The sequence below is a fragment of the Hyperoodon ampullatus genome, assembly GCF_949752795.1.
Source record: "Hyperoodon ampullatus genome assembly, chromosome: 11".
In the NCBI taxonomy this organism is placed as follows: Eukaryota; Metazoa; Chordata; class Mammalia; order Artiodactyla; family Ziphiidae; genus Hyperoodon; species Hyperoodon ampullatus.
The window spans coordinates 65488084-65505091 of NC_136924.1; the positions used below are offsets into that span (position 1 = coordinate 65488084).

The 17008-nt window shown below is 37.6% G+C and overlaps 1 protein-coding gene across 3 annotated transcripts in view; it reads left to right on the plus strand.

The window, feature by feature from the left end:
- Positions 1-16700, plus strand: part of MON2 (MON2 homolog, regulator of endosome-to-Golgi trafficking) — a gene marked incomplete at both ends in the record, with an annotated part of 123468 nt that extends 106768 nt beyond the window's left edge. For all 3 annotated transcript variants that reach the window (XM_079715697.1, XM_079715696.1, XM_079715698.1), the window contains 2 exons: positions 1204-1286; positions 16537-16700. In XM_079715697.1, coding sequence (XP_079571823.1) covers positions 1204-1286; positions 16537-16700 — 247 coding nt within the window. The remainder of the gene's footprint in view (positions 1-1203; positions 1287-16536) is intronic.
- Between the last annotated feature and the right edge of the window lie 308 nt (positions 16701-17008).

Consider the following 17008-nt stretch of genomic DNA (forward strand, 5'->3'; position numbering starts at 1 on the left):
AAGAAATAGCCACATAGTAGTTTGCTTTTTAAAATTTTTTCTTTTCTTTTTTTAATTACCAATGCTTATTTGCCATTTGTATTTCTACTTTTAGCGTCCACTGTATTTTGAATTTCTAGAACATAAATTATACCTCCTAGTGGATTTTATACAAAAACATTCCAAAGACAGATGTTAGTAATTTGGTTATTGTCATGATTGAAAATTGATTTATTAAAATTGACCTCTGAAGCATACTTGGAAAAGCAGTAATGGAGTTGCCTTGATTGGAATATTTTTATTGGAGTATAAGATATTATTCAATTTCAGAAAGCAGCTTTCCTTCATTTTTTGTGTTTTAAGTGTTTATTGCTTTAAATTGAGTCTTATTTATAGTTGTTTTATTGTATCATTATCCTATGTTTGATGCAGTATTATTGCATTATTTTCTAAAAAGCTACACTGCAACACAATAAAATATTTGTATACTTACAAAGGGAGGCTTGAAATAGTACCCTGTCATAGTATTAGGAAAATCTTATCTGTTGAGTGATAACACAGATTCATACTAGGAGTAGGGTGTGGGGGAGGACTGTAGAGCAAAAGAGATATATTTCTGCAAGGAGAAAGAAAGAAATCAAACTATTCTTATTGGTCCTTTACCCCAAGTTTATTCTTCATTGCTAATGTCTCCAAACAGTGTCACCTTGGGGTTGATTTTGAGCATATTTCTTATTTGTTGTTTTAGAAAGTTAAATAAGTACTATTGTGATTTTAAAGATACTTTTAACAGCATGATAAAATATGTGAAGGGGGTAATAGTGATCTTTATTTCCCTTTAAGCTTTGGCAAATCTCTTTTAGTACTAATAAGTTAAAAAAAAAAAAAGAAAAACTGCTGTAGAAGTTTTAAAAGCACATCTTGTACAGTGTTTTAATTTGAAGTAGTTCTATGAAATACCTTACTAATAAATTTAGATTTGCATGAGTAGATTGCCTCCCCCGTTTTAATGTTGATAACTTAGAATAACTATAAATCTTAATTGCACACTGAAGTACATGTTAATGAAATGATTTTCTTTTATAAGAATTTAAAACTAATATTAACTTTGCATTGTTTTGTGTTCAGTGTTTTCCAAAGTATGTCTATTTGTATAACTTAGTACAAAATACACATGGCATATCTTAAAATCTTGATGGAAATAATTTCCCATCTTTTTTTTAGGCAACAAGTAACAGAAATCATATTTGTCTTAAAAGCAGTCAGTACTCTGATTGATTCACTTAAGAAAACTCAGCCTGAGAATGGTAAGTGCTTGGAAACTCAGTTATTCTAAATTTATAACATTTATGTTCTATTTGTGTTGTATTTTTATACTACTATTAAGTTAACTGAGTTTTAGGAACATAACAGCTATAAGACATTTTTCTCCAGGCCTTATGACAACAAAGCAGCAAGTCCATTAGGATGTCACTTAAGTAAAATTACTTTGTAATGTTTTCTTTATTTTAAGCAAATTTTGCTGACTTCCCCCCCCCCAGCTTTGAGATGTAGTTGACATACAACCGTGTATAAGTTGAAGGTATACAACTTGTTGATTTGATACCCTCTTATATTGCAATATGTTTACCATGGAAGTGTTAGCTAACACCTCCATCATGTTACACAATTACCATTCCTTGTCTGTGCTGAGAACATTTTAAGATCTACTCTCTTAGCAACCTGCAAGTATATAACACAGTATTATTAACTGTAATCACCATGCTGTATATTAAATCCCTGGAATTTATTCATCTTATACCTGGAAGTTTGTACTCTTTGACCAACATCTACCCATTTCCCTGACCCTCCCAGAATTGGCAACCACCATTCTACCCTCTGTTTCTAGGAGTTCAGCTTTTGTAGATTCCACATATAAGCGATATCATAATATAGTATTTGTCTTTCTCTATGTGACATTTCACTTAACATAATGCCCTCAGGTCCATCCCATTGTCTCAAAAGGCAGGATTTTCTTCTTTCTCACGGGTGAATAATATTTTGTTGTGTGTGTGTGTTTACAAATATATATAAATATACATATACACATGTAGCACATCATTATCCATTCATCCATTGATGGACACTTAGGTTGTTTCTATGTCTTGGCTATTGTGAGTAATGCTACAATGAACATGGGGGTGCGGTTATCTCTTTGAGATCCTGTTTCCTTTTTCTTTGGACATATGCCTAGAAGTGGAGTTGCTGGATCATATGGTAGTTCTATTTTTAATTTTTTGAGGAAACTCTATACAATTTTTCATGGTGGTTGTACTACATTACATTCCCATGCACAGGGCACAAGGCTTCCCTTTTCTCCACATCCTTGCTAACACTTAATATTCCTTCTTTTTTTGATGGCACCATTCAAACAGGTTTGAAGTGATACCTCCTTGTGGCTTATGATTATTATTATTTTATTTATTGAGGTACGATTGGTTTATAACATTATATGTTTCATGTGTACAACATTATATTTTTACTTGTGTATATACTACACTAGTGTGCTCACCACCAAAAGTTTAGTTTTTATCCATCACTGTACAGGTGTCCCCCTTTATCCATTTCACCCTCCCCCATCTCCCTTCCCTTCTGGTAACCACTACTCTGTTCTCTGTATTTATGTGTTTGTTTTTATTTGGTTTGGTTTGTTTGTTTATTTTTATTTTTTAAAAATATTCCACTTATGAGTGAAATCATGCAGTATTTGTCTTTCTCCATCTGACTTATTTTGCTTAGCATAATACCCTCAAGTTCCATCATGCTGTTGAAAATGGCAAGATTTCCTTCTTTTTTATGGCTGAGTAGTAGTATCCCATTGTATATATATGTATACATGTGTGTGTGTGTATAGAGCATCGTCTTTAGCCATTAATCCATTGATGTTTCCATTTCTTGGCTATTGTAAATAATGCTGTGATGAACATGGGATGCATGTATCTTTTCAGATTAGTATTTTCGTATTCTTCAGATAAATGCCCAGAAGTGTAATTGCTGGATCATATGGTAGTTCTAGTCCTAATCTTTTGAGGAACGTCCATACTGTTTTCCATAGTGGCTACACAAATTTATATTTTCACTAACATTGTATAAGGATTCCCTTTCCCCTCCACATCCTAACATTTGTTATTTTCTTGCCTTTTCAATAGTAGTCATTCTAATGGGCATGAGGTTATATTTCATTGTGGTTTTGATTTGCATCTCCCTAATGATTAGTCATGTTGAGAATCTTTTCATGTGCCTATGGACATCTGTATGTTTTTTTTTTTAATAAATTTATTTTATTTATTTATTTTTGGCTGCATTGGGTCTTCGTTGCTGCGCGCAGGCTTTCTCTAGTTGCATTGAGCGGGGGCTGCTCTTCGTTGAGGTGCACAGGCTTCCACTGCAATGGCTTCTCTTGTTGCGGAGCACAGGCTCTCGGTGCACGGGCTTCAGTAGTTGCAGCACGCAGGCTCAGTAGTTGTGGCGCACGTGCTTAGTTGCTCCGCGGCATGTGGGATCTTCCCAGACCAGGGCTTGAACCCGTGTCTCCTGCATTGGCAGGTGGATTCTTTTTTTTTTTTTTTTTTTTTTTTTTTTGCGGTACGCGGGCCTCTCACTGTTGTGGCCTCTCCCGTTGCGGAGCACAGGCTCCGGACGCGCAGGCTCAGCGGCCATGGCTCACGGGCCCAGCCGCTCCGCGGCATATGGGATCCTCCCGGATCGGGGCACGAACCCGTATCCCCTGCATCGGCAGGCGGACTCTCAACCACTGCGCCACCAGGGAGGCCCCGGCAGGTGGATTCTTAACCACTGTGCCACCAGGGAAGCCCCATCTGTATGTCTTTTTTGGAAAAATGTCTATTCAGATCCTCTGCCCATTTTTTAATAGAGTTGTTTGTTTTTTTGTTGATGAGTTGTATGAGTTCTTTATGTATTTTGGATATTAACCCCTTATCAGATTTAATGATTTGCAAATATCTTCTTCCATTTGGTAGGTAATCTTTTCATTTTGTTGATAGTTTCCTTTGCTGTGCAGAAGCTTTTTAGTTTGATACACTCTCATTTATTTATTTTTGCTTTTCTTACCCTTGCCTGGGGAGATATATCCAGAAAGATATTTCTAAGACCAGTGTGAATGAGTGTACTGCCTATGTTTTTGTCTAGGATTTTTATGGTTTCAGGTCTTACATTCAAGTCTTTAATCCATTTTGAGTTGATTTTTGTGTCTGGTGTAAGATAAGTAATATAGTGGTCTAGTTTTATTCTTTTGCGTCTGGCTGTCCAGTTCTCCCAACACCTTTTATTGAAGACACTATCCTTTCTCCATTGTATGTTCTTTGTTCTTTTGAGGTAAATTAATTTTCCATATATGTATGGGTTTATTTCTAGGCTCTCAACTGAATTCCATTGATCTGTGTGTCTGTTTTGCTGGCAATACCAGGCTATTTTGATTGCTACAGTTTTGTAGTATAATTTGAAAACAGGGAGTGTGATACCTACAGCTTTGTTCTTTTTTTCTTAGGATTGCTTTGCTTTTCAGGGTCTTTTGTGGTTCCGTATAAATTTTAGGACTTTTTTGTTCTATTTCTGTGAAAAATATCATTGGGATTTTGATAGGGATTACATTGGCTCTGTAGATTGCTTTAGGTAATATGGACATTTTAACAATGTTAATTCTTCCAATCCATGAGTATGGAATATCTTTCTATTCCTTTGCATCTTCTTCAGTTTCTTTCACCAGTGTCTTATAGTTTTCAGTGTACAGGTTCTTTCACCTCCTTGGTTAAATTTGTTCCTAGGTATTTTATTCTTTTTGCTGCGATTGTAAATGAGACTGTTTTCCTAATTTCTCTTTCTGATAGTTTGTTGCTAGTGTACAGAATGCAACAGATTTGTGTATGTTGATTTCATACCCTGCAACTTTAATATATTCATTTATTATTCCTAACAGTTTTTTGGTGGAGTCTTTAGGATTTTCTATATATAAAATCATGTCATCCGGAAATAGTGATAGTTTTATGTCTTCCTTTCCAATTTTGATGCCTTTTATTTCTTTCTCTTGCCTAATTGCTTTGGTTAGGACTTCCAAAACCCTGTTGAATAAGAGTGGTGAGAGTAGGCATTCTTGTCCTTTTCCTGATGTTAGAGAGATGGCTTTCAATTTTTCACCATTGTGTATGATGTTAGCTGTGGGTTTGTCATACAGCTTTTATCACTGTTGAGGTACAGTTCTCTGTATCCATTTTATTGAGAGTTTTTATTAGAAAAATAGGTGTTGAAACTTGTCAAATGCTTTTCCTTTATCTGTTGAGATGATCATAAGGTTTTTATCCATTTTGTTAATGTGGTGTATCGTGTTGATTAATTTGCAGTTGAAATTAATTTGTATCTCTGGAATAAATCCCACTTAATCATTGTGTATGATCCTTTCAACGTATTGTTGAGTTCAGTTTGCTAATATTTTGTTGACAGTGTTTGCATTTATGTTCAACAGACATATTGGCTTGCAATTTTCTTTTTTCTTTGTTGTCCTTATTTGATTTTGGTATCAGGGTAATGGTGGCCTTGTAAAATGAGGAAGCATTCCCTCCTCTTCTATTTTTTGGAAGAATTTAGGAAGCATTAGTATTAAATTTTCTTTGAATATTTGGTAGAATTCACCTGTGAAGCCATCTGGTCCTGGATTTTTGTTTTTTTATGAGGTTTTTTATTACCGTTTCAGTCGCCTTGCTAGTGATCAGTCTATTCAGATTTCCTGTTTCTTCATGATTCAGTCTTGGAAGACTGTATGATTCTGAGAATTTATCCATTTCATCTACATTGTCCATTTTGTTGGCATATAGCTGTTCATAGTATTCTCATAATACTTTCGGCATATAGCTGTTCATAGTATTCTCATAATACTTTCTATTTTTGTGGTATCTGTTGCTATTTCTCTCTTTTTTTTTTTTTTTTTTTTTTTTAAATTTTTTTGGCCATGCTGCATGGTATGCAGGATCTTAGTTCCCCAACCAGGGATCAGGCTTGTGCCCCCTGCAGTGGAAGCACAGAGTCTTAACCACTGGACCACCAGGGAAGTCCCTCTCCTCTTTTGTTTTTGATTTTATTCATCTAAGCCTTCTCTTTTTTCCTCAGTGAGTCTAGCTAAAGGTTTCTCAGTTTTGTTGCTCTTTTTTAAGAAGCAGCTCTTAGTTTTATTGATCTTTGCTATTGTCTTTAGTCTCTATTTCAGTTATTTCTGCTCTGCTCTTTATTATTTCCTTTCTTCCACTGACTTGGGGCTTCATTTGTCCTTTTCTAGTTCCTTTAACTGTAAGGTTAGATTTTTTGAGATTTTTCTTGTTCCTTGAGGCAGGCCTGTATTGCTATAAACTTCCCCATAAATACCACTTTTGCTGCATCCCATAGATTTTGGAATGTTGTATTTTTGTTTCCATTTGTCTTCGGGTGTTTTTAAAATTTATCCTTTGCTTTCTTCATTGACCCAGTAGTTGTTCAGTAGCATGTTTTTTTAGTTTGCACATATTTGTGATTTTTCCAGCTTTCTTTTTGTAGTTGATTTCTAGTGTCATACCATTTGTGATCAGAAAAGATGTTTGATATGGTTTCAGTCTTCTTAAATTTATTGGGACTTGTTTTGTACCCCAACATATGGTCTGTCCTTAATAATGTTCCATGTGCACTTGAGAAGAATGTGTATTCTGGTGCATTTGGATGGCATGTTCTGTATAAATCTATCAAGCCCATCTGGTCTAATGTTTCATTGAAGGCCACTATTTCTTTGTTGACTTTCAGTCTGAATGATCTATCCATTGCTGTAAGTGGGGTGTTAAAAGTCACCTACTATTACTGTGTTGCTGTCAGTTTCTCCCTTTAGGTGTATTAATAATTGCTTTATATATTTTGGTGCTTTTATGTTAGGTACATACATATTAACTGTTAGGTACATATATATTAACTCTTGTGTCTTCCTGATGAATTTTCCCCTTTATCATTATATAGTATTCACCTTTGTCTCTTGTTACCTTTTTTGGCTTGAAGTGTATTTTGTCTGATATGAGTATGGGTACATCCACTTTCTTTTGGCTGTCATGTGCTTGAAGTATCATCTTCCATCCCTTCATTTTGAGCCTGTGTTTGTCTTCAGAGCTGACATGAGTCTCCTAGAGGCAGCATGTACTCGGGCCTTATTTTTTAATCCATCCAACCAGTCTATGTCTTTTGATTGGTGAATTCAATCCATTTACATTTAGGGTGATTATTGATGGATGAGGACTGAGTACTGCCACTTTATCTTTTGTTTTCTGGTTGGTCTATATCTCCATTGTTTCTCTTGTGTTTCTTCCAGTTTCATTTGTTAGGGTTTTTATGATGTTTTTCTCAGTTTTCTCCTTTTTTATGTTTTGAATCTCTGCTCTAGATTTATATTTTGTGTTTACCTTGATGTTTATGACATGTCTCATAGATGAAATATTTCTTTTTCTGCTGATAGCATGTTATTTTTATTTGCCTATACAGGTTCTGTCCTTTTCCTATTCCCCTTTTGTGTTTTTTGTTGGCTCAAATTATCCTTTTTTATGTTGTGATTTTGTTACTAAATTAAAATAGTTATAGTTATTTTTTACTGCTTTTTCCCCTTTAACCTTCACGCTATAATTAAGTATTTAAAAGATTTTGTCCGTATTATCACCTTATTCAATGTTTTGTGAACTTTTACCTTTTTGTTTCAAGTAGAAGAGCTCCTTTCAACATTTCTTGTAAGGCAGGTCTTTGTTGGTGAACTCCCTCAGCTTGTTTGTCTGGGAAAGGCTTTATTTCTCCTTCATATCTGAAGGATAACTTTGCTGGATAGAGTATGCTTGGCTGATAGTTTTTAATCTTTCAACATTTTGAGTATGTCATTCCATTCTCTCCTGGCCTGTAGATTTTCTTATGAGAAATCTGCTGATAGCCTAATGAGTTACCTAATGGTAGGTTACCATTCTTTTTTCCCTGGATGCTTTTAAAATTCTTTCTTTTTTGGTACGCGGGCTTCTCACTGCTGTGGCCTCTCCCGTTGTGGAGCACAGGCTCCGGACGTGCAGGCTCTGCGGCCATGGCTCAAGGGCCCAGCCGCTCCGCGGCATGTGGGATCTTCCCGAACCGGGGCACAAACCCGTGTCCCCTGCATCGGCAGGCGGACTCTCAACCACTGCGCCACCAGGGAAGCCCTAAAATTCTTTCTTTGTCATTGATTTTTCACAGTCTTAATATGTCTTGGAGAAGGTCTTTTTGCATTGAGGTAATTAGCTGTTCTCTTAGCTTCATGGACTTGCATATCCAGTTCCTTCCCCAGGTTTAGGAAGGTCTCAGCTATTATTTCTTTAAATAAACCCTCTGCCTCCTTCTCCTGGGATATTCATTATTCTGATGTTGCTTTTCCTAACAGAGTTGGATAGTTCTTATAGAATTTCATTTTTTTTAGATCTTAGCTCTCTTTCCTCTTCTACTTGTATTGATTTCTTGATTTCTATCTTTGAGCTAGCTAATTCTCTCTTCCATATGGTCTGCTCTATTTCCCATATGTTCTTATGCATTCTTCATCTCATTTACTGAGTTCTTTGGCTCCAGAATTTCTGTTTGGTTCCTTTTCAGAGTTTCAGTTTCTTTGGTAATGTATTCCTCTGCTCATTAATATTATTCCTAAGCTCATCGAACTACCTTTCTAAATTTTCTTGTAGCTTGTTGAATTTCTTTAGGACAGCTATTTTGAATTCTGTCAGTTAGATTGCAGTATTATTTAATTTTAAGTTTGGTTTCTGGAGAACTGTCATTTTCTTTTGTGATACCATATTACTCTGGTTTTTCATGGTGCTTGATGAGTTGTTCCTCTCATATATTTGAAGTAACACACCTTTTTCTTTAGTAAGGCTTCTTTTAAATGACTCTAACAATTTAACAGGTTAGTAATTAGAGGCCTTTCTTTTGTTTTTCAGTAGGTGGCACTATAGTACAAGTTTTTGGTTTCTCTTACCTGAGTTGCCTTTGGTTATTTATATTTGAGAAATGGCACTTTCCATCCTCCACTGCCTCTGCTAGAGGTGTTGTCTGGTGCCCTTGTTGTCACCGCTTATGCTTTCAGGGTTGCTGGTACCTTGCTGCTGCCAGTGTCGCGTTGTTACTGGTGTCGCTGCCTATGGCACTGAGATAGCAGGTGTGTCCACCATGTCTGGGATCTCCTGGATCCATGCTCCTGGGTCCAGTGCAGTGGGGACAGAGGGTGGTTGGGTGAGGAACTGAGGTCTTGGGTGCTTTTGCCACATCCAGGGTTATCAGTTTCATGGACGCTGCTGCTATGGGCAAAAGGGCCAGAGTCATATGTGCCTGCATGACTGGAGGGATAACGTTGCAGGCCCTGTTGTTGCCTAGTTCCCTGTAGCCTTAGCCACTGCTGTGGCTGAGAAGCTGGAGTCATGTGCATCACCTGCCCTGCTGCTACCAGGTTTTCTGAGGCTGCAGGCTTAGCTGCTGTGGCTGGGAATCTAGGACTGCAGGCACCACCTCCACTGTTTCCCTGGTCCTGCCTCCTCTGTGTGTTTCAGCCCATCCACTCTTTTTTTTGGCCACACTGCTTGTGGGATCTTAGTTCCCTGACCAGGGATTGAACCCAGGCCCTTGGCATTGAGAGTGCGGAGTCCTAACCACTGCACCACCAGGGAATTCCTAGTCCATCCAGTCTTATGTATAGTTGTACAGATGTGTGGAATTCTCTGGAATCCTGGTGTATTGGGCAGAGACACTTTTATTGAGTTATGGATGTTTTACTAGTTATAGATTGAAGGTAAGAGACAAAGGGAACTTCTCACACTGCTATGATCCTGACTTCACAGTCTGGCTGGATTTTTTTTTAAACTAAATTGGTCTGAATATAGATAATTTATATTATATATATATATTTTTTAGATGTTGGGGGTAGGAGTTTATTAATTTATTTATTTTTGCTGTGTTGGGTCTTCGTTTCTGTGCAAGGGCTTTCTCTAGTTGTGGCAAGTGGGGGCCACTCTTCATCGCGATGCGCGGGCCTCTCACTGTCGCAGCCTCTCTTGTTGCAGAGCCCAGGCTCCAGACGCGCAGGCTCAGTAGTTGTGGCTCACGGGCCTAGTTGCTCCACGGCATGTGGGATCCTCCCAGACCAGGGCTCGAACCCGTGTCCCCTGCGTTAGCAGGCAGATTCTCAACCACTGCACCACCAGGGAAGCCCTGATATTTTATATATTTTTAATGTAGAACATGACTGACTTTTTTGGGTTGTAGGAGGCTTCTGCATTTGTAGTGATTTATCATATAGATGTGATATGATATTTGAATTATTTTTATAGCCTTTTCTCATTTGTTTCCTCTTTCTGTCAGTCATTTCTATCCAATCCATTCTTACATCAATGCCAGAAATGATTTTTCCAAAAGTGCAGCTTTGCTCATTCATTTTTTTTCCATCCTTGTAAAACAAAACAAAATAATCTTTTTCATTAACCATAACCTACCAAATACAAAGAGTACTACTGTCTGACTCCATTCTATTCATGCTTTATTTCCCACTAGACTTCATATATCCTACTCTCTCACCAAACTAAAATTCTTAGTCTATCCAAGTATTCCTAGTCCTTTGCTCATTCCATTCTCCTGCCCATATCCACCCTGTTCAGATATCACACCACTTTTAAGCCTTGTTTTTATTCCTTAAAGGTGAGCAATTTCTTTTTTTGGTGAACTTGTAGCTCTTTTATGTGTGCCTTTGTCTTAAAGCACTCTGTTTGTATTATAGTTATACATGTACATGACTCATGCCTCTTAAGGTGTAAACTTCTTGACAGGCTATTTGAACCATGTTTTATTCTATTTTGAATCCTTTACAACACTGCTGCTCAAAGTGTGTATGTTTTTTTTTTGGACCAGCTACTGGTCCAGGACAAGATAAAGAGCTGGCATCGGAGTATGAGTCAGTTGTGTCACTGAGCACACTGGTTCAGCTGACTTTTTATATAAGACTTTGCTATAGAAGGAAGTGTGTTTATTTACATTCTGGCACAAGCACCTTAGCAGATTGGCGCTTTAAGCAGCATTTGTGGAGCACAGGCTCCGGATGCGCAGGCTCAGCGGCCATGGCTCACGGGCCTGGCCGCTCCGTGGCATGTGAGATCTTCCCGGACTGGGGCATGAACCCACGTCCCCTGCATCGGCAGGCGGACTCTCAACCACTGCACCACCAGGGAAGCCCAGCATTACTTTTAATAACCAAGAAAAAAGTAGGTTCCTAATAAATGCCTAATAAGTGAGTCCCAGCATATTTGTTCCTGTCAGGTGTTACACAATTAAATACATATTTTTCTGTTTTCAAAATTCACTGACTGTTACTTTGGCCTAGAAAGCGTGAGAATTATATTGGATATTAAGAGGCAGTAGACTTGTGTATATTCAACCCAAAAGAAGGGGTAGAATTTCTAAGAAAAATTCTGGGACAGTGTCCTTAATTTATCCCATCAAGTTCAAATTTGAGTTATCTTAATAAAATGTTCTGGTTGAATTTTCAGAGAGGGAGACCATGCATTGATTTCCTGGAGACCAGTAAAATCTTTATTAGATCACAGGATAGAATTTGATTCTTAGAAATATGTTATACTTAAGAAGTAAACAGGAACTTCTCTATTTTTCATGTTATTGCTATAGATGTGTTAGATACAGCAAATGTATTTCAGTGCATAGTACTTGCATTATTATTATTATTATTATTTTATTTATTTATTTATTTATTTATTTATTTATTTATTTATTTGCGGTACATGGGCCTCTCACTGTTGTGGCCTCTCCCATTGCGGAGCACAGGCTCCGGACGCGCAGGCTCAATGGCCATGGCTCATGGGCCCAACCACTCCACGGCACGTGGGATCCTCCCAGACCGGGGCACAAACCTGTGTCCCCTGCATCGGCAGGCGGACTCTCAATCACTGCGCCACCAGGGAAGCCCTACTTGCATTATTTTTTATTTTTTATGATCTTTAGATAGCTGTCAAGAATGTAACCAGAATTTGTATAAAGGAAGAAAAGGGAAGGAAAAGGAAAACTTAGTAACCTGTTTTTTACAAAGTCAATGGGCCATGGGTAGGGCAGCCTAGTAATGATAGATGATCTAACTAAATTAATGTTAAAAATTGTTTGAGTTTGAATTATACCTCTGGGCATATTAAGTGAAGATTTAAATTAAATGTAACCATAAATGATGATGATGGTATAGTAACATATTAAAATGGTATGATAACCTTCATTAAGAAACAGAAAAAAAGAAGACAACTTAGAGAAGCCCAGGCCTTCCCAGCAGAGATATATTGGACATGCTCGTAGTCAGTCCAAAATTAATTCTAGGGTGTGGCTACAAGGTTTGGAACCAGTGTTCACCCAACATTTGTTTAGAACATTTGTTATTTGTTTTAGGGTTTTCTAGTGGGAGAGGAGGCATTTGTTGGCCTTATTTATCACCTTACTTGATCTTTAATTAAAAATTTGAATAGGTAGTAAACATATACATGGTTCAGAAATTCAAAAATATTGAAAGATATACAGGGAACATGTCTTTCCCCTGTTCTGTATCTGCCCAGCTCTTACATTACCATAGTGAACCATTTTTATTAGTTTGTGGATCCTTCCATAAGTTTATTATGTAAATACAAAATACATATGTAGTCGGCCCTTGAACAATGCAGGAGTTAGGGGTGCTGACCTTCCAAGCAGTTAGATGGTTCTTCTGTATCTGGGGTTCTACATCCCTGGATTCAGCCAACTGGGGATTGTGTAGCACTATAGTATTTACTGTGTATAAGTGGATCCACACAGTTCAGACCTGTGTTGTTCAAAAGTCAACTGTGCTCCAGTACGCCCCCAGTTTTCAACACGAATTAATATGCATAATAACCCCATGTTTTACCTACTGTTCGGAGCACTCTTCATTTTTTCCACTTCATAAAATATCATGGAGATTCTTCCATATCAATACATACAACTTTTTCATTGTTTTTGATAGTTAAGTCCAAAGTGCCCATGAAGATCTATGGTTAGTTTTTTTTTTTTTTTTTTTTTTTTTTTTTTCTTTTTTTTGCGGTACGCGGGCCTCTCACTGCTGTGGCCTCTCCCGCTGCGAAGCACAGGCTCCGGACGCGCAGGCCCAGCGGCCATGGCTCACGGGCCCAGCCGCTCCAGCGGCATGCGGGATCCTCCCGGACCGGGGCACGAACCCGCGTCCCCTGCATCGTCAGGCGGACTCTCAACCACTGCACCACCAGGGAAGCCCTATGGTTAGTTTTTAAAACATTTTAATTTAAGAAATTTGAGTAGCTTCCCCTGAGTTTAAGATGTTATCTTAAATAATTTATTTTTGTATTTTCCTATAATAAACCAAGAATAAGTTTGATCAGTTGACTATCTGGGCCAATCTAGATAGCTTTCAATCTATGCAATCTTTTTTTTCCCCCCAGATTCTTTTATTGCAGTAAAATACACGTAACAAAACTTACTATGGTAACCATTTTTTCAGTGGCATTGAATACATCCACAATGTTGGCAACCATCACCACCAGCCATGTCCATAACTCTTTTCATTTTATAAATGAAACTCTGTACTTGTTAAACAATAACTCCCCATTCCCCACTTCTCCTAGCCCCTGGTTATCACCATTCTACTTTTTATCTCTATGATCTTGACTACTCTAAGTACTTCATATAAGTTGAAACATACAGTATTTGCCTTTTTGTGACTGGCTTATTTCACTTAGCTAATGTTGTTAAGGTTCATCCATATTTTAGTATGTTGCAGTTTTCCTTCTGTTTTGAGGCTGAATAATATTCCATTGTGTGTGTGTATATCTTTATATATCCATTCATCCGTTGGTGGACACCTGGGTTACTTCCATGGTGTTAGCTGTTGTGAATAATGCTGCTGTGAACATGTGTGTACAGATATCTCTTTGAGATCCTGCTTTTAATTCTTTTGGGTATATACCAGAAGTGGAATTGCTGGGTCATATGGTAAATTCTATTTTTTATTTTTTGAGGAATCACCATACTGTTTCCCACAGTGGCTGTATCATTTTACGTTCCCCCCAACAGTGAACAAGGGTTCTGTTTTCTCTACAGCCTCACCTACACTTGTTTTCTGTTTGTTTGTTTGTTGTTTTATAGTAGCTATTCTGTTAAGCATGAGGTGGTATCTCATTGTTGTTTTGATTTGCATTTTCCTAATGGTTAATGGTGTTGAGCATCATTTCATGTGCTTTATTGACCATTTGTATATCTTCTTTGGAGAAATATCTATTCAAGTCCTTTGTCCATTTTTGAATTATTTGTTTTTCCTTTTGTTCTTGAAGCCTCTTTGCACCTCTGTGATGAGAAGCAGCAATTAGAGCACAGACCCCTGATAGTTGGAGTATAGGGTCCTGTTTTCCCACCCTGGCCTCCCACAAGCTGTGTGCAAGCTGCTCCAGGAACACCTGCACAGCTGCTTACCACATGGCTAGGAATAGAGGATGATGGGTAGCTGCTACTGTGCTAAGGGCTTAGACTGACGAAAATTAACTGCAATATACTATCCAGGTCTTCTCTGGAAGTTGCAAGCCTTCAGTAGACTCCAGAGTTCCAAAATAGTTGCATTAAATTCTGCCAGTTCAGTTGTTGTCTAGGTGGGCAGACAGATTCCTGGTACTTACTACTTTGCCATTTCCCAGAATTCTCTCTATGTAATCTTTTGTTAAATGATTAGTGGAAAGCTTTATAGACAACAGCTGGAGCAGACTGTTTAAAACTACTTAGGCCATTGGTTTTTTTAATGTTTCTTTTTTGTTGTTGCTGTTAAGCAGCAAAATTCTTTTTACAAATGAAATCTGATGTGGATTTCCAACATACAAAATAGCTAAAAGCAAAGCAGCTCTGGCCTGACATTCCCTCCCTCACCAATACCCGTCAGCTCCACACCCCTTTTCTTCTTCCCACCTCCACTCTGAGGAAGCCCTTGTTGAGGTGGAGAAGAGATTAAATGAGCAGGTTAGCATTTCCCAAGATATGACTAAGGAATGAATATTAATGATGAGGGATGTCAGTAGATATTGAATGGGGGAAAATTCCATAATCAAATTAATTTTGGAAACCTTGGATTGGATAAGAGTTAAACCTATTCTTTAACTATGAACCTGTGTGAATTATGAATACCCCAAAAGGAAGATTATACGTACAACATTTGCCAAACTTACTTGACCATCAGTTGTTTTTTTTTTTTTTTTGCGGTACGCGGGCCTCTCACTGTTGTGGCCTCTCCCGTTGCGGAGCACAGGCTCCGGACGCGCAGGCTCAGTGGCCACGGCTCACGGGCCCAGCCGTTCCACAGCATGTGGGATCTTCCCGGACCGGGTCACGAACCCGCGTCCCCTGCATCGGCAGGCGGACTCTCAACCACTGCGCCACCAGGGAAGCCCCAGTTTTTTTTAAAGAAGTAACTTGAAGAACACTAGTTTGAGAACCTCATTTCTTTATTCTATAGTGAAAGTCAAGATATGAGAAATTATATGACTTGTTCAGGGACACCCAGCACTAACTTATTTCAGAAAGGTTTTTAGACACTTAGTTGACACTCAGTAAATTGGAGTGAAAAACGGAACCAAAGCTCATTATGCGTAGTATAGTGTTCTTTCTTTTATACTACACTGCCTCAGCAATTTGAGATTTGTTCTGCCAAGTGCCATATACATATACTTTCTAAGAAAAATCTGTCATCAGGTTTTATCGTGTATTGCACTCTCAACAATACGCACAGTACTTATAGGAAAATAGAAATGTAATATGTGATCTCAGAGTATAAGGAAATCACAAAGTAATTGTGATACAACACTTTTGTCCGTTCACCAAATAACATTTAACTGTATTAGCTGTTCATAATAGTGATGAAGAAGGCAGAAATGTCCCTCCCCACTACAGCTTAAATCTAGTCAGATACATTAAAGATTAGCAAACAGTATAAGAGAAGAATGGATCTATGTGTGGTCATTTGAAGTTAAAATCAATATTGAGGACATTATTAGGAAAATTATTTAAGATATATATATATATTTTTAGCATATAACTGCATAAAAAGTTGAATTGTTTTCTAATTGTTCTTGAAAAGTACACTTTCTTCTCTGGCTGTTAAACTGAAAATGACAAAGGTTTGAATTATTCTAAGTTGTTTTGTTAGCTTCCAAGACCTTCACATATTGAAGTATCATTTTAAATGTACTTTGTCAAGTTTGGTGGTATTGATGATTCTGCACACTGATCATATATTTTTCCCTCATACCTTATTAAATATTGCAGGAAGTCTTCCAAAGTTTAAAGAAAGAACAGGTACAAGCTTGTGGAATTTCCATATTTTGGATTTTTTTTTTTTTTTGCATTGTGTTTAAAGGATTGTGTTTATGTTAACTGGATAATCTGCCATTTCAATCCACTCTTTTTTGAGGTTTTATACTTTTTGCATTACAGTTGATGGAAATACCTGGGCACAAGTAATTGCCTTATACCCAACTTTAGTAGAATGCATCACCTGCTCATCTTCAGAAGTCTGCTCTGCACTTAAAGAGGCACTAGTTCCTTTTAAGGATTTCATGCAGCCACCAGCATCCAAAGTTCAAAATGGAGAATCTTGACCAGTTACAATAAATTTTAAGAAGAATGATATACAAAAATGTTTGCTCCTCAGTGAATTTTCTGTGAGAAGGACGTTTCTTACTACAAATAATTCTTGGCAGCTGTTGTTAGCCTCCTTTAAATTGTACTTACCTGAGTTAAGTAATTCATATTACAAGCTTACATGTCAACAAAGGTTCCTGAATGAGTAGCAGTGCAAGCCTTTAATAAATTAAACTGATGGGAGAGATAGTTAATACTACAACATACCTGCTACCATATCTTCAGTTGGTGATTTAAAAGTAAGCTTATGTACAGTTTGTGGTGT